We start from the raw sequence: 23,572 nt of genomic DNA, 5'->3' as shown, positions 1-23,572 counted from the left end.
AAACAATAAATGAACCAAATAGTTATAAAAAGATAATATATATACCACATCCGAATCATAGACAGGACGAGGGCCGACGGGGGGGGGGATACCAAAACGATCGCACTATATAATAACAAGGAATAATAAAACTAAGAAAATTAGACAAGTATCTATCTGAAGTAAGAATTTTTTTCTTTCAGAAAGAAGATAAGAACAAGAGGCTCACCACGGTGGTGCCGGCGACGAAATCGGCGCGGGCGATCGACGGCGGTGAAGACGGGGACGGGGCGTGACGGACCGCTAATATAAACCTAGACAAATCTCGGGAAAAATGGAGCTAGGAGGTCGAGCTTCGAGAGAAGAAAGCTTAACTAGTGTGGCTCGGACATTTCATCGAACACCTCATGTGCATAGGAGGTGAGCTAGAGCACCCAAATGCCCTCCCCTCGCCGGCTAGCAAAAATCAGAGCACTGTGGAGTGCTCTGCTGCAGCGATGGGGTATATATAGGCAACTCATTTGTCCCGGTTCTTGGCTGGAACCGGGACTAAAGCCCAGCCTTCTGTCCCAGTTCAAGCCAAGAACCGGTACCAATGGTTGTGGGCCAGGAGCGAGGACCATTGATCCCGGTTCGTGCCCAGAACCGGGACAAATGGGTCCACACGAACCGGGACCAATGCCCACGAGGCCCCGGCCGGCCCCTTGGGCTCAAGAACCGGGACGAATGCCCCCATGGGTCCCGGTTCGTGACTGAACCGGGACTAATGGGCTTGCCATGCCCGAACCAAAGCCCTGTTTTCTACTAGTGGCGGTTGCGGCAACAGCGGACCATGCGGCAAAGATGCAAGCGGAGCATGTAGCCCATATGCAGGCAGAGCAGGATGCAAGGATGGACTCGGAGCATGGCGCATGGATGGCGTCCGACCAGTGATCCGGCCAGCCAGCGAGGCATCCGTCACGCTCAGACATTTGTTTCATTTTGGCATGTCCGGTTTGTTGAACTATGATTTGCTTTGCTTGTTTTGAACAGTTGAATTCGGACAATTTGTCTCGTATAATCGATGTGCATGGATTACATGGATTTGAGGCTCCGCATTTGAGACATATGAATGTGCGGCAGCACATATAAGAGGCCGGCGAGCATCCGCGGACGTGCCCTCATGCCATATAGGGTGCCGGATTTGCCAAGTCCGGTTGTAGATGCTCTTAGCACCTACAGTGGGCTTCCAGCGCATGTATGGATATAAATCACGTGTCTACGGAAAAATGATTTAGATGAATACTATGTGGAAGAAAATGAAGTAAATCAACACACCGCTTACAAAAGCATACTAATTCAACATTAGATCGCACAACTTCTTGGCCCATCCATGACTAGATTCATATTTCGTCGTTGTGGTCGCGGTGAGAGGTGGGTTGGAACGAGCATACCCTTGCCTCCGCGTACATCTTTCCAGGCCGACAGTAATAGCCTTGTTCCGGCGCGCAGTGCGAGTCGTGAGAGCATATGCAGAGCCCTTCAATGGCGCAACCCTTGTGGACGATGTTGGGGCTCCCATCGATGCCGAGCACGCGGTCGCTCCACTCGCTAGAGAAGACCCCGTCTGGGTCATACCTCTCCTTCACTTTGAGGAACTCGCCGGACTTTGCGTACTTGGCGATGGCGCCGTCGAAGGCGAAGTTGCGGTTCTTGCCCCATTGCGGGACGGCGCCATACTTGCGCAAAGCCATCTGTTCGAGCTCGTCGATCACATCAGAGTGAGCACGCGGCCTACCCTGGGTGTAGCTCCGGTAGTAGGTGAAGTCAAAGTTGACCGAGTCCTCCGTCTTGCCGAGGTAGGCGGAGGAGGCCCCAACGTAGCGGATGAGCACGCCCATCTTGGCGTCGAGACTGCATAGGGCGCGCGGGTTGAGGTCGCGGAGTCGTTGCATGTCGGCGACCAACGCTGGGGCTTTGGAGAGCGCGACGCTGAAGCCAGTGTTGTAGAAGAAGAGGCTCCGGACGCGTGGGTCCCATGGGCATGAGGAGCGGAGCAGGTTGTCCTTGGCATCGATGCACGAGCCGGATGCCTGGATGCGGTGCTGGTACCCTACCACCGGGTATCCCGTGAAGGAGGAGCCGTCGTTGGTGAAGCCGTACGCCTGCATGGGGAACGACGCGGGCAGCACCCCCGCGGCTAGGCACCGTGCCATGTCGTTGCTTTCCTCCACATGCTCCTCCGCGACTCTTGCGACGATGAGCCCGAGCGTCGGGAAGGAACGGAAGCCGAGGTAGTCGTTGAGGCCATCGCCGGGCGACGAGACATCGACACGATCGTCCTGGCGGTAGATGACCTTGCCCTGCCGCGGCAGCCATGTCATGTCGCCGAACTCGTGCAGATGGCCCCACACGGCCACCTGCGCTGCCAGGTCAGAGTCATCGCGCTCCAGGAACGTGACGGACCGCTTGAACATCGGCTGCAACTGCAGAGTAACCTGCGCAAGCATCACACACACAAAAAAGGATGGGATTACATTTACCCCGTCATGCGACCTTTTTTTATAGGAATTACCTATTTAAGATTCTTTCATCCGTTTAAGTTGAGTGAAATTGTGCCACATTTTAGCCTTTTAAATGTTGCGCCATCAATAATAAATTATTATTACGAGGACTCAGGCTACTATTTCCTTTCCGGTTTATTAGGCCAGTGTGTATCCTAGATTGACAGTCTGATCAACGTAGTACAGATTATGTATCACAAAAAAATATCTTCAGAAACTTAAAATGGTGTTTTTTTTGCGAGAAAAAATGGTATACTTTCTAATCGTATAATTCTTGGGGTATACAACTCATGACGTGTTGGTAAAATTGTCAATTTATGAATAGGTAGCCTAAACCGGAAAGAGACCCAAAGTTTCCATGAGATGTGTTGGCTGCGAGATATTTTTCTTTCCCTTCTCGCAAGGCGACTAGGGAAAGCCTTCCTTCTCTCGGTCTTCACCGGCGAGCCCGTGGATTCGCTTCCCCTTCACCCGTCACTCCGGCAACCGGTGGCGGGGAGGGGATTTCTATTGTCTCAGATCCGTCTAGTAGATAGGTAGGGTTTTAGTCCTCGCATGTGCGGCGTTTAAACGGATGGCGACACTTCTTCTTCGAGTCAGTCTTCCGGGCACCGATCCTCCTCAAGTTTATTTGTTGGGATGGATTAGATGAAGCTCCGGCGTAGATTCCTGCCAGCTCCTCGGGGCGGCAAAGTTAGCGTTTCTCGTCATGCGTACGCGATGATGATATTTGTTGTCAGGTTCTTTAGATCGATTCAAGGATTCAACAGCGAAGACTGCGACTACGGGGCGTTGGTCCTTAGGAGCACGTGCACAAAGACATCCCAACTGTCATTGGCAAGGATCATGGCTAGCTAGTGGACAAATGTGATAACTACTATCCGAAAATTATATTATGAGACGGAGCGAATATACATACAAGTCATTTTGTCTTGTGAACATTCTAAATTTCTATGCACATTGAAGCTACTTTTATTATACAATCTTGGCCGTTGTATGTATGGAGATTGGAGTGGGCACGAGCAACGAGTTATGCGTCACGTACGGGGACAACATCCATAGCCAACAAAGTGACATGAAACTCACCTCATCGCATAGACGGGTGGGCAAGCGATGACCGACACACCATGTGTACCATGACAACCAAGACCTATCTCATATGGCCAAAATCATTGTTTGATTTTGTCGAAAAACTTTAGCCCAAAATAAACTCCTCCAAAAATTATTTCACGATCTCAGCAACGTCATAGCTTGTGGCGCTTTTGCCCCACATGGACACGTCAAACCATGCAACGTTTCTGGCTTTGCCACAACCTGATCAAGTATCTACGTTGCAGGGCAGAAACGCCAAGGCCTGTGGTGTTATTAACACCAAGGCCTATGGCGTTGCTGCCCCAACTAAAAACATCATGGGGTGTGGTGTTTCCAGCAATATGTGCCCATTTACAACCTATCTATTAAGGAAAGAATTGGCGTGTCTATGTGAGGGCAGAAACACCATAAACCGCGGCTTTACCAAAAGCAAAAATGTTAGATCGTGAAATAGTTACGGAGGATTTTATTTTTGTGCTAAAATGTCCTGGCAATGTCAAAACAATGATTTCCGCCATTGCACATAACATGACAACCAAGACCCTGTCTGTTTCAACTTCAATGGGATCCGAATCAACTCTAAATTCGCATCACGTACCACCGAGACAACGAAGTGACACGAAACTCAACTTCAGCACATGGGCGTGTGACAAGTGATGCGGGACCGTCAATGTGACATGGTGCATGTACCCTGACAGCTCCCAGACTTGCTTGACATAACATGCGATATATTTTTTCTTCTAAAAACGGTAGAACATGGCACAACTTTCCCTAAATGGGTAGAATGAATGAAAATCTCTTAAATTGATAGTTCCCGTAAAAAAATGCCATGATGGTGAAACTGGGGTTTTTGTAAACGTATCTTTCACTCCAAGGCCTCCTTTGGTTTATATATAGGATAGGAATATCATGGGAATTGAAACGCATAGAAAATAAGATAACATGTACCTCAATTTCTATAAGAAAAAGATATGTCATTTGGTTCATAGGATAGAAATTTTCACATTAAGACTTAGCCAATTTTTTTTGTGAAATATATTCTTTTTTCGTTTGAACTGTGAAGGATAAGAACCAATCGTATATAAGGATAGGAATTCACGGTAAATCATGAGTGTACATGCAGCCACGCAAAGAGGGAATCAGCTCCATCCACTCCCACGTGATTCGTGCAGTTATTATACAACCAGCTTGTATAATGATATCCCTGGCACATATAAGTGTTTGTATAGTCAGGGGCTGTTTGGTTTGTGACTAACTTTGCCAAAGGTTGGCACGTCTAAGGTTAGACAAATTTGACCAACTTAGGTGAGTGTTTGGTTCAAGCCATACTAAGGCCCCACATGGCATACACACAAAAAGTATGGTAAGATTCCCTTAGTCTTGCCAACTTATGACTCTCATTTAGATGAACTAATCTTAGGCATGCTTGGCAAAAATATGTGGCAAAATATGACAATGCAAGGCCTAAAATCAAACAACCCCTTTGTATTAAATCAGAGGGGGCAGCTACAAGTCCCCCACGTCAGTTGCATGGAACGGGCAGACATGCAATTAATCGTTCACCCGTTACATAGTCAATAAGTGTGCGTGTCCCACCACACAATAACTGCACTGATTTCACATTATTGTTTACAAAAGTTAATGGGCAACCTGCACCACCGGCAGCTCCTCTCTCACTCATCCTCTGTTCATCCTCAATCTCTAGTTCATGTTCATAGCTAGCTATAATTCATCCATGGAGATATAGAGCTCCTTATTCTTTGTAAAAATGAAGATGTAGAGTCGTAGCTATACTGCAGTCCACACCCCCCCCCCTCTCTCTCTCTCTCTCTCTCTCTCTCTCTCTCTTAGCGCCAACATCTTCAACAACAGTTCTTTAGCTCCTCCAGCGATGCCCATGGCGATGTGGTTGCTCTATTAACACTAGTCACCACAAGTTGAGGTTCATATCGTGTATACAAACGTTCAGATGTACCTAGGGTGACATAATTAGCTAATACTAGTAGTTTACCATTCTTGACTCTGTCGAGCCCTAATATTCTAAGCGCTTAAATGTAATTTTTCCCAGCAAGTTAATTAGTAAAATATTCAATGCCAGTGTCGTGTGAGTTACTATTTATACATGATAAAAAAATTAAATTTCTTTCTGTTTTCTTGCCCTTTGGAGATTGAAACCCTCTTTGTAAATGATGTAGTTCCTGGACAGACTTTTTCCTTGTTTATTTACAACAGAAATTTACAGTAGAGGGGCTTCCCCTACTGTTCATGCGTAAAAAAAATATCTACCGCAAATATTATAACGAAAACATGTGAGTTCTCTAAGACTATCCACAGTGAGAGTAATATAGAGGGTAACATCACACATCTCTAGGCAAAATAGATGATGTGACGAGTAATTAATGAGAAAAAAGAGGCATGTGGTAACATAGCTAGTTATTGTAACATCACACATATCAAAACAAGATGAGCCTACAACCTAATAAATGAAGTGTTGCATGACGCCACACATATGTTACTCCTCACTATAGAGATAGTAACATAGACCAATAATATATGCATGTTAGTCTAAATTATTACACATTGTGACTAGTCTAATCCAAACTCTCGTCTACACACTCAGGAAGGAGCACTAATGCATCCTTAACATGCACGATCAATGCCACGCGGAATCCAAATGCACCATTAAGTGAACATGGCCCATACAAATTCATGACATTTAAGGCCTGGACAACAATCAGATGTGCATTTAAATCATAGACCACTGATACATAACTCAGTCCATGTACTTTACGTATCAGTGACGCGTATTCACCAAATTATACCTTGTATCGTTTTCGTATTCATTAATTCGCTATATTAAGTGCTAATCTCATAGCACAGATTGGCAGCTCCATCCTCGCGTGGTACCATGTTCCAAAAATTCATGTCCTAGGAATTCACTCCTACAAATCAAGCTAGTCAAAAGAAAATTTTGCTTACAAATCTTACAAAATAGAATTCCTACAAAGGTTATGTAAACCATAGAAGACCTCAAACTATGTTCGAAGGAAAAATTTCCTCCATTTTTCCTTGTGTCCTTAAAAAAAACTCTAGCCTCTTCATCATGGCGATGCACACAGCTATAAGAAAATTCCGTATTTCTACGTTTTCCCTCCACTTATCCTGTTTTGAATCATAGGAGCCCCAAACTCCTCTGTTCCGAAAATCCTAAATAGTTTTTTCTTTGGAGATTTTAATATAAACTGCATACAGAACAAATTGCGTGAATCTACACCCTCAAATAAGTCTATATACATCGTAGTTCGTATTTAAATCACTAAAAATACTTTTTTAAGAAGTTAAACTTTTCACGGTACATGCATGCATGCACATGGGGGATTCGGCAACTCGATCACTACGTACCTGCGAGACGACGCCAAGGACGCCGAGCGAGACCTTGGCCGCGTCGAGGTCGGGGTGGTCGGCGCCGAGCTCCCGGACCACGGCGAACCCCTGGCTCGCCGGCGCCGGCGCGACGATCCTCATCCCGACCACGTACTCGTGCACAGCGCTGCCCTTCCCCCACAGCGAGCTCCCTTGCGCGCCCGTGGCCAGCAGGCCCCCGATGCTGACGCCGTACCAGTAGGGCGAGTGCGGCAGCGCGAGCCCCGCGGCGGCGGCGTCGCGGATCAGGTCCCGGAGCACCATGCCGCCCTCCACGGTCATCAGCCCCTGGGCCGCGTCGATGCTGACCGTCCGGTTGAGCCGCGCCGTGCTGATGATGGTGCCGTCGCGGCCGCCCGGGCAGGCCAGCTTGGGGAAGCTGTGGGAGTGCCTGGGGGCCGCCTTCACCTTGCGCTTGGCCGCTGCGGCGGCCGCCACGGCGACCACCAGCTCGGCCTCGGTGCGTGGGAACGCGGCGTCGGCGGCGCGGCAGGCGGTGCGGTCCGGGAAGGAGCCGTAGACGTTGGCGAGGGTGCAGTCGGACGTGCCGCGAGCACAGGCCACCGAGTCCGGCGGAGGGCTGGAGCAGGCGCGGCGGCTCAGGAGGAGGCCCAGCAGCATTAGGAGAGCCGCCGGAAGCAACGACGACGACCTGCTAGCTTCCATTCCATCTACTGCGCTGGTGGCAGACATGGTCGACGTACTTGAATGCGGGTGATGAGTAGCTCCTACTACTTGCACACGCAAGGCCTTGGGTAGACGGCAGTGAGCTAATAAATGGCCGCGTACTTAGGGCATGTCCAAGGAAACCGTCCGGATCCGTCCGCAGGTGCCATCAAACGCGGAGCTGTATCGGTCTCCGGAACGGTCCAGATATGATTTCTCCCGCAAATCGAAGACAAAAGTGGATATGTTGTGGAAGTCCGGACATGCGAAGCGCACGAATCCGACAACCCGGCCCATCAAAACCCTTTCCAGACCCCGCGACTCCAACTTTCTCGTTTTCTTTCATTCCTTCTTTCTCTCATGCTTTTGCCGCCGCTCCACCACCACAGCACACCCCTGCCGGAACTCTTCGTCTCCATCACCTCCGGGCTCCCCACTGCTTCTCCTCCGTCTCCGTTCAACCCCTGTCCTCCGATCACCCCGCCAGGTACCATCCGCTTCTGCTATTCTCATCATGCCCAACAACTGTTCGATGGATCGCCAGAGCTGAAAACAGTTGTCCCTTCTTCTTTCTAGCAATGGATTCTGATTTGGAGTACATATATGAGCAGTATGTTGAGTCATCCGACGGGGAGTACTCCGATGAGACAACGATGATGCAGGCGGTCAGGCGTGGAGCATGCGGAGGAGCGTGTTCTCAATTTCAAGGGCTCGATTAAGGGTCATCGAGTGCTCAACCGCAACAGAGCGCGTGGGCATTTGACACTGATGGCCGATTACTTTGCCCCGAATGCACCATTCACTGACCATTTTCGTCGATGTTTTCGGATGCGCATAACTGTTTTGGATCGTTTGTACCATGGTGCCTGGTCCTACGATGACTACTTCATCATAAAGAAGGATACCGTTGGAACGCTTGGCTTCTCTGGTTATCAGAAATGCACGGCCGCACTCCTAATGCTTGCATATGGCACGGTCGTTCATTCGTGGGATGAGTACCTACCGATGTCTGAGGGCGCATGCGAAAATGCCATGGCCAGATTTGCAACTGGCATGGTTGAGGTGTTCGGACCTAAGTACCTGAGAGAACCAACTATGATAGACATCAAGAGACTCTTGGCAATCTTAAAATCAAGAGGGTGGTCAGGTTTACTTGAATATCTTGACTGCATACATTAAAAATGAAAGAACTACCCGAAGGCTTTACAAGAGGAATAACAGGGTCATGCCCATCATTATTCTCGAAGCGTCGTCCCGCTGTTGGCGAGTGCATATCGTGTGCCTTGACGCCCGCATACACGCCATGCTCGGCGTCATCCCGATGTGTAGCTAACAGCCTCACCTCACTCGCCGCTGTATCTCCTCCTCATAAGTCCGTCGAGTCAAGGAATACAAACAGTGTGTGCGACTGTGAGTTTGGCTGCTTAACTTGGTATCAGCAAACCAAGCGCATACAGGAAACCAAGCGGGCTGGACGTGTCTTTTTTTCATTATGTAATCATGTATTAATTTTCTGATCACATATCATATGAGGAGCAAAATAGTTTTTTTAAGTGTCAGTTAACACGGTTAAGTCCCAAAATGGACGAAAGTGTCATATAGGGCATACATTTTTGAATCGGTGTTAGAGCACCTTCAATAGGCGCGCAACCACGCGGCGTGCTAAATTTTTTTTACAACACCAAAATAACCTTTTGTTTTTGCGCGCAGCAGGGCGCTTGCTCTAGCAGCCGCTGCAAAATATGGCGTGGCGCTGTAGCTCCAGCAGGCGCGTTAAAATTAGAGCGCGTGTGAGCAGCCGGTACTACGATACGATAGAAACAACATATAGATTTTAGAGGGACAAGACCGGAGCAGTGGGGCATCCATTTCACCGATGTTCGTGACTCCGGTGGATGGATCGAGGGTCGTCTTCAACACAATTCGGCTTCTCGGTGGACGTCAATTCGCGACATGGACAACGACGTTCTTGCCGGCGACTACTTGACGAACGGCGTCCGAATTGCGGTAGGTTCTCATTTACGTATTGATGTATATGATGTGCTTGTCCGATGTTGTATGCAGGGGGATCATGAGGAGGCGGTCGATCTAGTAGATCTGACGACATCACCGGCGGATCATATCGACGTTTTGGAGCGCGCTTCTGGGTGCTTGCAGATAGTGATGATGATGAGGTGAATGAGGTCGTGCATGATGAGAGGATCGTGCACAAACTGGCTAGCGCGGTGCCGTCGCCGCCGTTGGGGCCTATACCTGCTATCGCTCATCGTCGAAAGTTGGAGGTTTAGAAGAAAGCGGTGCTGCCCGTGAAGCCTTGGATCGGTCCGATCCCGAAGGTAAATCGTGCTCACATCTACTTCATTCCGGATTCTTGGACGTTGGTCACAAAGAAGAAGAAAGGGGAGAAGAGCAGGCAGTCGGGGCCGCCGCCGCAGCCACCGCCGGTGGCGAGGGCGGCTAACAAATTTCGAGCGGCCAGAGGGGCGCGTTTGAAGTCTTTGTTGGGCCTCGTTGAGGGGACTGATGCGGCGCTGGTCGTGGGCTCTCCGCGAACTGGGTATGAGGCCCAGTTGGAGATCCAAGCCTCGCCCGTACTCAGGTCCGACTCCGTTACGTTGCACGGGACATCGATTCCCGAGCCGCAGCCTGCTCGTTCTTCTATCCCCGCTAGGGTTCCTGGCTGCCGTTCCTGTGGTCTTGGGCGTGCAAAGCGAATTCCTCCTCTCGTGGCTATGGCGGGCCGAGGGGCAGGTGCGCCGTCGGGGAAGAAACTGTAGGGGAACGCAGCAGAAAACAAAAAATTCCGACCTACGCACCAGCCCAGGACCACTATGGAGACTGCATACAAGGTTTGATCTTTTTCGTTACCGACTCATAGCGCAGCAGGAAGTAGAGTCGATGACGATCGGCGGTGCAGATCCCCGCAGCTAGGATTTACAACCTCCCAACCGCGAGGATGTATACCCTCATCTGCTCCTCAGACAGCCCTCCGGGAGGCGGTCGAACAGCCCCCGGACGGTGTCGCGGACAGCCCTTCGGGAGGACCTTCGAAATTCGAACGGTCACTCGGACAGCCCTTCGGGAGGACCTTCGAAACTCGGACGGTCACACGGACAGCCCTTCGGGAGGCACTCACGAACTAAGACCGAAACTATAATCTCTTTACAGAGTTGCACACATACGGTGTCATCTATCCGGCAGGGCTTCGCCGTCCAGAACTAGTTCCCACCGGAACCCAGACAGCCTTTCGGCTCTACGAAACTATTTCGCTGGGAGGGAGAGAGAAGCCAGATCATGCATGGCACTTGTATGTGAGAAGGGATGATCCTTTAGGCAGCCCCCTCCACCCCTATTGTTGGGGAACGTAGTAATTTCAAAAAATTTCCTACGCACACACAAGATCATGGTGATGCATAGCAACGAGAGGGGAGAGTGTTGTCCACATACCCTTGTAGACCGATAGCGGAAGCGTTATCACAACGCGGTTGATGTAGTCGTACGTCTTCACGATTCGACCGATCAAGTACCGAACGTACGGCACCTCCGAGTTCTACACACGTTCAGCTCGATGACGTCCCTCGAACTCCGATCCAGCCGAGTGTTGAGGGAGAGTTTCGTCAGCACGACGGCGTGGTGATGATGATGATGTTCCGCCGACGCAGGGCTTCGCCTAAGCTCCGCAACGGTATTATCGAGGTGTAATATGATGGAGGGGGGCACCGCACACGGCTAAGAGATCTCAAGGATCAATTGTTGTGTCTCTGGGGTGCCCCCCTGCCCCCGTATATAAAGGAGCAAGGGGGAGGCAGCCGGCCAAGGGGAGAGGCGCGCCATAGGGGGGAGTCCTACTCCCACCGGGAGTAGGACTCCTCCTTTCCTTGTGGGAGTAGGAGAAGGGAAGGGGGAAGGAGAAAGAAGGAAGGGTGCGCCCCCCTTCCCTAGTCCAATTCGGACCAGACCATGGGGAGGGGTGCGGCCACCTTTTGAGGCCTTTCTCTCCTTTCCCGTATGGCCCATTAAGGCCCAATACGAATTCCCGTAACTCTCCGGTACTCCGAAAAATACCCGAATCACTCGGAACCTTTCCGAAGTCCGAATATAGTCGTCCAATATATCGATTTTTACGTCTCGACCATTTCGAGACTCCTCGTCATATCCCCGATCTCATTCGGGACTCCGAACTCCTTCGGTACATCAAAACTCAATAAAACTGTCATCGTAACGTTAAGCGTGCGGACCCTACGGGTTCGAGAACTATGTAGACATGACCGAGGCACGTCTCCGGTCAATAACCAATAGCGGGACCTGGATGCCCATATTGGCTCCCACATATTCTACGAAGATCTTTATCGGTCAGACCGCATAACAACATACGTTGTTCCCTTTGTCACCGGTATGTTACTTGCCCGAGATTTGATCGTCGGTATCTCGATAGCTAGTTCAATCTCGTTACCGGCAAGTCTCTTTACTCGTTCCGTAACACATCATCCCGCAACTAACTCATTAGTCACAATGCTTGCAAGGCTTATAGTGATGTGCATTACCGAGTGGGCCCAGAGATACCTCTCCGACAATTGGAGTGACAAATCCTAATCTCGAAATACGCCAACCCAACAAGTACCTTTGGAGACACCTGTAGAGCACCTTTATAATCACCCATTTACGTTGTGACGTTTGGTAGCACACAAAGTGTTCCTCCGGTAAACGGGAGTTGCATAATCTCATAGTCATAGGAACATGTATAAGTCATGAAGAAAGCAATAGCAACATACTAAACGATGAGTGCTAAGCTAACGGAATGGGTCAAGTCAATCACGTCATTCTCCTAATGAGGTGATCTCGTTAATCAAATGACAACTTATGTCTATGGCTAGGAAACATATCCATCTTTGATTAACGAGCTAGTCAAGTAGAGGCATACTAGTGACACTCTGTTTGTCTATATATTCACACATGTATTATGTTTCCGGTTAATACAATTCTAGCATGAATAATAAACATTTATCATGATACAAGGAAATAAATAATACTTTATTATTGCCTCTAGGGCATATTTCCTTCAGTCTCCCACTTGCACTAGAGTCAATAATCTAGATTACACAGTAATGATTCTTACACCCATGGAGCCTTGGTGCTGATCATGTTTTGCTCGTGGAAGAGGCTTAGTCAACGGGTCTGCAACATTCAGATCCGTATGTATCTTGCAAATTTCTATGTCTCCCACCTGGACTAAATCCCGGATGGAATTGAAGCGTCTTTTGATGTGCTTGGTTCTCTTGTGAAATCTGGATTCCTTTGCCAAGGCAATTGCACCAGTATTGTCACAAAAGATTTTCATAGGACCCGATGCACTAGGTATGACACCTAGATCGGATATGAACTCCTTCATCCAGACTCCTTCATTTGCTGCTTCCGAAGCAGCTATGTACTCCGCTTCACATGTAGATCCCGCCACGACGCTTTGTTTAGAACTGCACCAACTGACAGCTCCACCGTTCAATGTAAATACGTATCCGGTTTGCGATTTAGAATCGTCCGGATCAGTGTCAAAGCTTGCATCAACGTAACCATTTACGATGAGCTCTTTGTCACCTCCATATACGAGAAACATATCCTTAGTCCTTTTCAAGTATTTCAGGATGTCCTTGACCGCTGTCCAGTGATCCACTCCTGGATTACTTTGGTACCTTCCTGCTAGACTTATAGCAAGGCATACATCAGGTCTGGTACACAGCATTGCATACATGATAGAGCCTATGGCTGAAGCATAGGGAACATCTTTCATCTTCTCTCTATCTTCTGCAGTGGTCGGGCATTGAGTCTTACTCAACTTCACACCTTGCAAGACAGGCAAGAATCCTTTCTTTGCTTGATCCATTTTGAACTTCTTCAAAACTTTGTCAAGGTATGTGCTTTGTGAAAGTCCAATTAAGCGTCTTGATCTAACTCTATAGATCTTGATGCCCAATATATACGCAGCTTCACCGAGGTCTTTCATTGAAAAACTCTTATTCAAGTATCCCTTTATGCTATCCAGAAATTCTATATCATTTCCAATCAGTAATATGTCATCCACATATAATATCAGAAATGCTACAGAGCTCCCACTCACTTTCTTGTAAATACAGGCTTCTCCAAAAGTCTTATAAAACCAAATGCTTTGATCACACTATCAACTGTTTATTCCAACTCCGAGAGGCTTGCACCAGTCCATAAATGGATCGCTGGAGCTTGCACACTTTGTTAGCTCCCTTTGGATCGACAAAACCTTCTGGTTGCATCATATACAACTCTTCTTCCAGAAATCCATTCAGGAATGCAGTTTTGACATCCATTTGCCAAATTTCATAATCATAAAATGCGGCAATTGCTAACATGATTCGGACAGACTTAAGCATCGCTACGGGTGAGAAGGTCTCATCGTAGTCAATCCCTTGAACTTGTCGAAAACCTTTCGCAACAAGTCGAGCTTTATAGACAGTAACATTACCAACAGCGTCAGTCTTCTTCTTGAAGATCCATTTATTTTCAATGGCTTGCTGATCATTGGGCAAGTCAACCAAAGTCCATACTTTGTTCTCATACATGGATCCCATCTCAGATTTCATGGCCTCAAGCCATTTTGCGGAATCTGGGCTCACCATCGCTTCTTCATAGTTTGTAGGTTCGTCATGGTCTAGTAACATAACTTCCAGAATAGGATTACCGTACCACTCTGGTGCGGATCTTACTCTGGTTGATCTACGAGGTTCGGTAATAACTTGATCTGAAGTTTCATGATCATCATCATTAACTTCCTCACTAATTGGTGTAGGTGTCTCAGAAACTGGTTTCTGTGATGAACTACTTTCCAATAAGGGAGCAGGTATAGTTACCTCATCAAGTTCTACTTTCCTCCCACTCACTTCTTTCGAGAGAAACTCCTTCTCTAGAAAATTTCCGAATTTAGCAACAAAAGTTTTGCCTTCGGATCTGTGATAGAAGGTATACCCAACAGTCTCCTTTGGGTATCCTATGAAGACACATTTCTCCGATTTGGGTTCGAGCTTATCAGGTTGAAGTTTCTTCACATAAGCATCGCAGCCCCAAACTTTAAGAAACGACAACTTTGGTTTCTTGCCAAACCACAGTTCATAAGGCGTCGTCTCAACGGATTTTGATGGTGCCCTATTTAACGTGAATGCAGCCGTCTCTAAAGCATAACCCCAAAACGATAGCGGTAAATCAGTAAGAGACATCATAGATCGCACCATATCTAGTAAAGTGCGATTACGACGTTCGGACACACCATTACGCTGTGGTGTTCCGGGTGGCATGAGTTGCAAAACTATTCCGCATTATTTCAAATGTAGACCAAACTCGTAACTCAAATATTCTCCTCCACGATCTGATCGTAGAAACTTTATTTTCTTGTTACGATGATTTTCAACTTCACTCTGAAATTCTTTGAACTTTTCAAATGTTTCAGACTTATTTTTCATTAAGTAGATATACCCATATCTGCTTAAATCATCTGTGAAGGTGAGAAAATAACGATATCCGCCACGAGCCTCAACATTCATCGGACCACATACATTTGTATGTATGATTTCCAACAAATCTGTTGCTCTCTCCATAGATCCGGAGAATGGTGTTTTAGTCATCTTGCCCATGAGGCACGGTTTGCAAGTACCAAGTGATTCATAATCAAGTGGTTCCAAAAGTCCATCAGTATGGAGTTTCTTCATGCGCTTTACACCGATATGACCTAAACGGCAGTGCCACAAATAAGTTGCACTATCATTATCAACTCTGCATCTTTTGGTTTCAATATTATGAATATGTGTATCACTACTATCGAGATTCAACAAAAATAGACCACTCTTCAAGGGTGCATGACCATAAAAGATATTACTCATATAAATAGAACAACCATTATTCTCTGATTTAAATGAATAACCGTCTCGCATCAAACAAGATCCAGATATAATGTTCATGCTCAACGCTGGCACCAAATAACAATTATTTAGGTCTAAAACTAATCCCGAAGGTAGATGTAGAGGTAGCGTGCCGACCGCGATCACATCGACTTTGGAACCATTTCCCATGCGCATCGTCACCTCGTCCTTAGCCAATCTTCGCTTAATCCGTAGCCCCTGTTTCGAGTTGCAAATATTAGCAACAGAACCAGTATCAAATACCCAGGTGCTACTGCGAGCATTACTAAGGTACACATCAATAACATGTACATCACATATACCTTTTGTTCACCTTGCCATCCTTCTTATCCGCCAAATACTTTGGGCAGTTCCGCTTCCAGTGACCAGTTTGCTTGCAGTAGAAGCACTCAGTTTCAGGCTTAGGTCCAGACTTGGGTTTCTTCTCCTGAGCAGCAACTTGTTTGCTGTTCTTCGTGAAGTTCCCTTTCTTCTTCCCTTTACCCTTTTTCTTGAAACTGGTGGTCTTATTGACCATCAACACTTGATGCTCCTTTTTGATTTCTACCTCCGCAGCCTTTAGCATTGCGAAGAGCTCGGGAATTGTCTTACTCATCCCTTGCATATTATAGTTCATCACGAAGCTCTTGTAGCTTGGTGGCAGTGATTGAAGAATTCTGTCAATAACGCTATCATCCGGAAGATTAACTCCCAGTTGAATCAAGTGATTGTTATACCCAGACATTTTGAGTATATGCTCACTGACAGAACTATTCTCTTCCATCTTGCAGCTGAAGAACTTATTGGAGACTTCATATCTCTCAATTCGGGCATTTGCTTGAAATATTAACTTCAACTCCTGGAACATCTCATATGCTCCATGACGTTCAAAACGTCGTTGAAGACCCGGTTCTAAGCCGTAAAGCATGGCACACTGAACTATCGAGTAGTCATCAGCTTTGCTCTGCCAGACGTTCATAACATCTGGTGTTGCTCCTGCAGCAGGCCTGGCACCCAGCGGTGCTTCCAGGACGTAATTCTTCTGTGCAGCAATGAGGATAATCCTCAAGTTACGGACCCAGTCCGTGTAATTGCTACCATCATCTTTCAACTTTGCTTTCTCAAGAAACGCATTAAAATTCAACGGAACAACAGCACGGGCCATCTATCTACAATTAACATAGACAAGCAAAATACTATCAGGTACTAAGTTCATGATAAATTCAAGTTCAATTAATCATATTACTTAAGAACTCCCACTTAGATAGACATCCCTCTAATCCTCTAAGTGATCACGTGATCCATATCAACTAAACCATGTCCGATCATCACGTGAGATGGAGTAGTTTCAATGGTGAACATCACTATGTTGATCATATCTACTATATGATTCACGCTCGACCTTTCGGTCTCCGTGTTCCGAGGCCATATCTGTTATATGCTAGGCTCGTCAAGTTTAACCTGAGTATTCCGCGTGTGCAACTGTTTTGCACCCGTTGTATTTGAACGTAGAGCCTATCACACCCGATCATCACGTGGTGTCTCAGCACGAAGAACTTTCGCAACGGTGCATACTCAGGGAGAACACTTATACTTTGATAATTTAGTGAAGGATCATCTTATAATGCTACCGTCAAACAAAGCAAGATAAGATGCATAAAGGATTAACATCACATGCAATCAATATAAGTGATATGATATGGCCATCATCATCTTGTGCTTGTGATCTCCATCTCCGAAGCACCGTGCTTGTGATCTCCATCTCCGAAGCACCGTCATGATCACCATCGTCACCGGCGCGACACCTTGATCTCCATCGTAGCATCGTTGTCGTCTCGTCAATCTTATGCTTCTACGACTATCACTACCGCTTAGTGATAAAGTAAAGCATTACATGGCGATTGCATTGCATACAATAAAACGACAACCATATGGCTCCTGCCAGTTGCCGATAACTCGGTTACAAAACATGATCATCTCATACAACAAATTATATCACATCATGTCTTGACCATATCACATCACAACATGCCCTGCAAAAACAAGTTAGACGTCCTCTACTTTGTTGTTGCAAGTTTTACGTGGCTGCTACGGGCTTAGCAAGAACCGTTCTTACCTACGCATCAAAACCACAACGATAGTTTTTCAAGTTGGTGCTGTTTTAACCTTCGCAAGGACCGGGCGTAGCCACACTCGGTCCAACTAAAGTGAGAGAGACAGACACCCGCCAGTCACCTTTAAGCAACGAGTGCTCGCAACGGTGAAACCAGTCTCGCGTAAGCGTACGCGTAATGTCGGTCCGGGCCGCTTCATCTCACAATACCGCCGAACCAAAGTATGACATGCTGGTAAGCAGTATGACTTATATCGCCCACAACTCACTTGTGTTCTACTCGTGCATAGCATCAACGCATAAAACCAGGCTCGGATGCCACTGTTGGGGAACGTAGTAATTTCAAAAAAATTCCTACGCACACGCAAGATCATGGTGATGCATAGCAACGAGAGGGGAGAGTGTTGTCCACGTACCCTTGTAGACCGATAGCGGAAGCGTTATCACAACGCGGTTGATGTAGTCGTACGTCTTCACGATCCGACCGATCAAGTACCGAACGTACGGCACCTCCGAGTTCTGCACACGTTCAGCTCGATGACGTCCCTCGAACTCTGATCCAGCCGAGTGTTGAGGGAGAGTTTCGTCAGCACGACGGCGTGGTGACGATGATGATGTTCCACCGACGCAGGGCTTCGCCTAAGCTCCGCAACGGTATTATCGAGGTGTAATATGGTGGAGGGGGGCACCGCACACGGCTAAGAGATCTCAAGGATCAATTGTTGTGTCTCTGGGGTGCCCCCCTGCCCCCGTATATAAAGGAGCAAGGGGGAGGCAGCCGGCCAAGGGGAGAGGGGCGCCATAGGGGGGAGTCCTACTCCCACCGGGAGTAGGACTCCTCCTTTCCTTGTGGGAGTAGGAGAAGGGAAGGGGGAAGGAGAAAGAAGGAAGGGTGTGCCCCCCTTCCCTAGTCCAATTCGGACCAGACCATGGGGAGGGGTGCGGCCACCTTTTGAGGCCTTTCTCTCCTTTCCCGTATGGCCCATTAAGGCCCAATACGAATTCCCGTAACTCTTCGGTACTCCGAAAAATACCCGAATCACTCGGAACCTTTCCGAAGTCCGAATATAGTCGTCCAATATATCGATTTTTACGTCTCGACCATTTCGAGACTCCTCGTCATATACCCGATCTCATCCGGGACTCCGAACTCCTTCGGTACATCAAAACTCAATAAAACTGTCATCGTAACGTTAAGCGTGCGGACCCTACGGGTTCGAGAACTATGTAGACATGACTGAGACACGTCTCCGGTCAATAACCAATAGCAGGACCTGGATGCCCATATTGGCTCCCACATATTCTACGAAGATCTTTATCGGTCAGACCGCATAACAATATACGTTGTTCCCTTTGTCACCGGTATGTTACTTGCCCGAGATTTGATCGTCGGTATCTCGATAGCTAGTTCAATCTCGTTACCGGCAAGTCTCTTTACTCGTTCCGTAACACATCATCCCGCAACTAACTCATTAGTCACAATGCTTGCAAGGCTTATAGTGATGTGCATTACCGAGTGGGCCCAGAGATACCTCTCCGACAATTGGAGTGACAAATCCTAATCTCGAAATACGCCAACCCAACAAGTACCTTTGGAGACACCTGTAGAGCACCTTTATAATCACCCATTTACGTTGTGACGTTTGGTAGCACACAAAGTGTTCCTCCGGTAAACGGGAGTTGCATAATCTCATAGTCATAGGAACATGTATAAGTCATGAAGAAAGCAATAGCAACATACTAAACGATGAGTGCTAAGCTAACGGAATGGGTCAAGTCAATCACGTCATTCTCCTAATGAGGTGATCTCGTTAATCAAATGACAACTTATGTCTATGGCTAGGAAACATATCCATCTTTGATTAACGAGCTAGTCAAGTAGAGGCATACTAGTGACACTCTGTTTGTCTATATATTCACACATGTATTATGTTTCCGGTTAATACAATTCTAGCATGAATAATAAACATTTATCATGATACAAGGAAATAAATAATACTTTATTATTGCCTCTAGGGCATATTTTCTTCACCTATTTATAGGCCAAGCCCAAGGGTGGCTTCTCCAAGAAGCCAAGGGGGGAAATACCAAAAAGGCCCTCAAGGTGGCTTCTCCAAGAAGCCAAGCAAAAAGCACTTTTACTATTCATGACGACATTTTTCAGCGTCCGTTCGAACTGAAAATATTTATGTGGGCTCAAAACATTTCCAGTACCCACTAAAATAATTTTTAACGCGTTCCGAAACAATTTCGGTTTAGTGATTTTCATCTGCGAAAAGCAAACAAGAATGCGTTTTCATTATTCATGAAGACAATTTTTCGCGTCCACTAAATCCGAAAATATTTCTGTGGGTCTTAGAATAATTCCAGTACCCACTAAAATGATTTTGGATTCGTTCTGAAACAATTTCAGATTAGTGAATTTCATCTGCGAAAAACAGCCAAAGCGGTACCGGAGCTCCGAAACATTTTCGGTTTTTATTTCTGAAAATTCCAAAAAGTTTCCAGAATGATTCTGGCACCCTCCAAGAATTATCAGGCATGTGCCGAAACCATTTTGACTTAATGGCATACCCCGAAACAACTTTTTCGGTTTCACCGAAACTTATCCGGTGACCTCTCTCTGCGGTACGATTTCGCTGTCCGAAACTTTTTCGGTGATTTTCTCTCAGACTCCCTATCTAGTATTCAGCAGATAGATGACCCTTAAGCGTGTGACCCTATAGGTTCGGTGAAGTATAGACATGACCTGGAACCCCTTCCGATCAATGATCAACATCGGAGCCGTGGACACCCATATTGACCCCTATACCCACACGAATGAATATTCGAGTGAACCTCCAGTTGAGGTGAGCTATTCCTGTTGCTTCACGATATATCACAAACACCTGAGGTGAGATTTATTGCATCCCCGTGGGCCAACACTTTGTCCACTATGCAAGTTACCTCGTTACCGGTTTTGTTCTCTTTTCTCCTTTCGTGTTCCGGCATCCCCGTGATCAAATCACAAAGTGTCTGGCCAGACGATGATGGACACCGTAACACCGAGTGGGACCGAGTATATCTCTCCATCGTCGGAGGAGCTTTCCCATGAACCCGTAAGCCGTCGTAATAGCCATCCAGTTACGGATGACGTTTAACAAACCCCAAAGTTCATGAAGCAAGCATGAAGAAACTCGATACTCTCATGGTCTAAGGAATTATGCAAACATTAACTATCTCTGTGCTATAAACCATTAACTTGTGACGAATGAATCTCTTAGCATAACATCAATCCGGGTCGATTCAACACAAATGTTCTCTTAACATTGTGCCCTCAAAATTGCTGGCATAGACATGCCCATGATCAGGAAAACAGAACCATCATGCAACACTTGAGCTAGTCTTAGAGGCCAGACTAGGAATACTTCTTACCATTTATTATTCCACACGTGCATATGAGTCTTCCTCCGAGCCTCGTGGATATTGCAGACTCGAGAATCATTGCAGTTATAGCATGGAACATAAACATAATTATGAACTCGGAGATAAATAATATCATTTATTATTGCCTCTAGGGCATATCTCCTACAGAAACCCCCTGTCTCGGCTGGGACTGGCCGCGCCGGGGTTGCGCCGCCGCTGGCCTCTGGCGCTGGGCGTGGAGCTGCGGGCTGCCTAGCCCTAGGCCGCCGGTGCTCAGCGGGACTGCGCTGCCTTCTGCGGGGCGAGGGGGTGGGCACCCAGGGGCTCGGCCGCCGGCTCAGGGCCCGGCTGCGGTGCCAGCTACGGGTCGGGGCAGGACATCTCATGGCCCAAGGCCGCCAGCGCAGGGCACGGCTGTGGTAGCTGCTGTGGGGCGGGGCGGTGCGTCTGGACCGACGCCGCCTCTGCCCGGGAACCAGGCCGTGGCACCCGGTCATCAGCCTCGGGCGGCGCCACCGCCTCATCACGTCGCGAGGGCTCCGCCAAAACGGCCTGGGCCGGTGCAGACGCAGGCACCGCCGCCTCAGAATGGGGGTGTTGGAGGTGCTACTGGGCCGCCCCGGGGACAATGGGGGGACGATGGATACAATGCGTATGGTGATGGCCAGCACCGTGGTTCGTCATAGACGGGTGGTGGCCGCAGATATGCTTGGCAGAGTGATGGTTCTGCTGAGAGACCTTTTCTCGGTCCTCCGGGTAGCTTTGTTGAGGGGGCGTCTGGCCCTGATTACCGGCAGCGTGGTGGATACCGGGGTCCTCGTGGTAGTCGAGGTCAGTACCGTAACCGGCAGCCTCCTCCACCTGTTGTCATTGGGCAGACGACCTCTGATGTGACAGCCGATCCCGGTCAGACGTCGGACTTGTCTAGTCAGGCTATGGACGTCGTAACAGCGCTGGCCAATGCTGAGGTACCTGGGACTGTGGCTACAGCTGAGGCGGCAGACAGGGCAGACTCGGAGAGAGCGCCAAGTGGGCGCGTAAGAAGGAGAAGATGTTGTGTTATCGCTGTGGTGAGAAGGGCCACTTTATTGCTGAGTGCGTGGCGGAGCTTTGTGATTCCTGCGGTAAGCCAGCACATGTTACGGGGGATTGCCCGTTATTACGTGATCAGGTACCGACACTTACAATGTATGGATTATATTGTGCTGAGTTGATGTTCTTTGAGTCTCCGGCTGTGAGAGAGATTCCTGAGGTGACCCAGAGTTTGACCACTGGGGTTGTGAAAGTTACCCAAGGAGATGTCTCTAAGGCTCAGATTGTGCAGAGGCTTCAAGAGTTAACTCCATGTGACTTCCAGTGGGAGCTTGTCAGTATCGAAGCTAACATGTTTAAGGTTGACTTCCCCTCTGTGGAGGATTTGCAGAGATTGCTGAGTTTTGGGCTGTGCAGAGTACCTGGCACAAAATGCATTCTGGAGTTCCACGAGTGGAAGAAGGTCGAGCCATAGGGCAAGCCCCTTACTCAGGTTTGGTTGCGATTTTCTGGGGCTCCCTCCGAGCCGATGCAGGATGCCCGGGTCGTGGCTAGCCTGGGTATCATGGTTGGGAAAACTGAGAGAGTGGATATGGACTTTACCCGCGCTCATGGGGTGGCCCGGCTGCTGGTGAGTTTGCTGGACATTGAGTTCGTCCCTTATGTGGTCAAGTGGACATATAGGGGACAGGTTTTCAACCTCGAGATTGAGTTTGAGGATACACATCTCTTTGCTGAGGCTATCAATGGGACTGATGTAGATATGCACAAGGGAGATGATAACCTGGGAGCCAAGGAGGCACCGGTTGATGATGCTGGACGAGAGTTGCCCAACGGATCGGGCCCCGTTACTCAGACACATGGGGATGGGCCCGGGGACGGGAAGGCACCAACCTCCTCGATCCCTAAGACTTCTCTGAGGTTTGGGTCGTTTGAGCCGGCCTCTGCCCCTCCCAGACTCTGGAGTGACCAGGTGGAGTCCGATGACGTGTTTGAGCGCACGTTACCTACCTTGGAGGTTGATACTGCTGCTAGCCCCGTGCTCGGAGGCTTGGTGAGGAGTCTCTCGGTGACGACTTCGGTTGGGGGAGGGGAGGTGGAGTTTGAGCAGGTGTCTCCTCTATCTCCCGTTCTCCCCATGGCTTCACTCCGGGAGCCTACGTCGACTTTGGAGACTGTTCCTAGGGGAGGGAGTCCGGGGCAGGTGGCCTCGACTCTTTCTCCTCCTCTGGTGGCGCCGGAGATGCAGACGGCGGCTGGGCGTTGGGGAGGCGGGCCGGGGCAGGTGGCCTCGACTCCCTCTTCCCCTCTGGCGTCTAGGGATGCCGCATCCCCTGTGGCGCCGGGGAACCCCTCTAGCCAGAGGGCTGGGGCGGGAGGAGTGCTCGGGCAGGCGGCCCTCG

General features: G+C 48.3%; 1 protein-coding gene across 1 annotated transcript; it reads right to left on the bottom strand.

Moving 5' to 3' along the window:
- Positions 1-1,271: 1,271 nt before the first annotated feature.
- Positions 1,272-7,787, bottom strand: LOC109762936 (probable L-gulonolactone oxidase 4). Its single transcript, XM_020321819.2, has 2 exons — positions 7,017-7,787; positions 1,272-2,456 (listed from the first exon to the last, which is right to left on the bottom strand). The coding sequence occupies exons 1-2, from the start codon at positions 7,728-7,730 to the stop codon at positions 1,362-1,364; spliced, it is 1,809 nt and encodes a 602-aa protein (XP_020177408.2). The 5' UTR covers positions 7,731-7,787; the 3' UTR covers positions 1,272-1,361.
- Between the last annotated feature and the right edge of the window lie 15,785 nt (positions 7,788-23,572).

The sequence above is a fragment of the Aegilops tauschii genome, chromosome 4, assembly GCF_002575655.3.
Source record: "Aegilops tauschii subsp. strangulata cultivar AL8/78 chromosome 4, Aet v6.0, whole genome shotgun sequence".
Taxonomy (NCBI): Eukaryota; Viridiplantae; Streptophyta; class Magnoliopsida; order Poales; family Poaceae; genus Aegilops; species Aegilops tauschii.
The sequence above is the reverse complement of the archived record's forward strand: the minus strand, read 5'-3'. Positions and strand labels throughout refer to the sequence as shown.

Bases quoted from the DNA above. Each gene is read 5' to 3' on its own strand.
- LOC109762936 (XM_020321819.2), bottom strand. From the start codon at position 7,730: ATGTCTGCCACCAGCGCAGTAGATGGAATGGAAGCTAGCAGGTCGTCG. The intron at 2,457-7,016 runs GTACGTAGTGAT...ATGCTTGCGCAG, and splicing joins TCCTTGGCGTCGTCTCGCAG to GTTACTCTGCAGTTGCAGCC.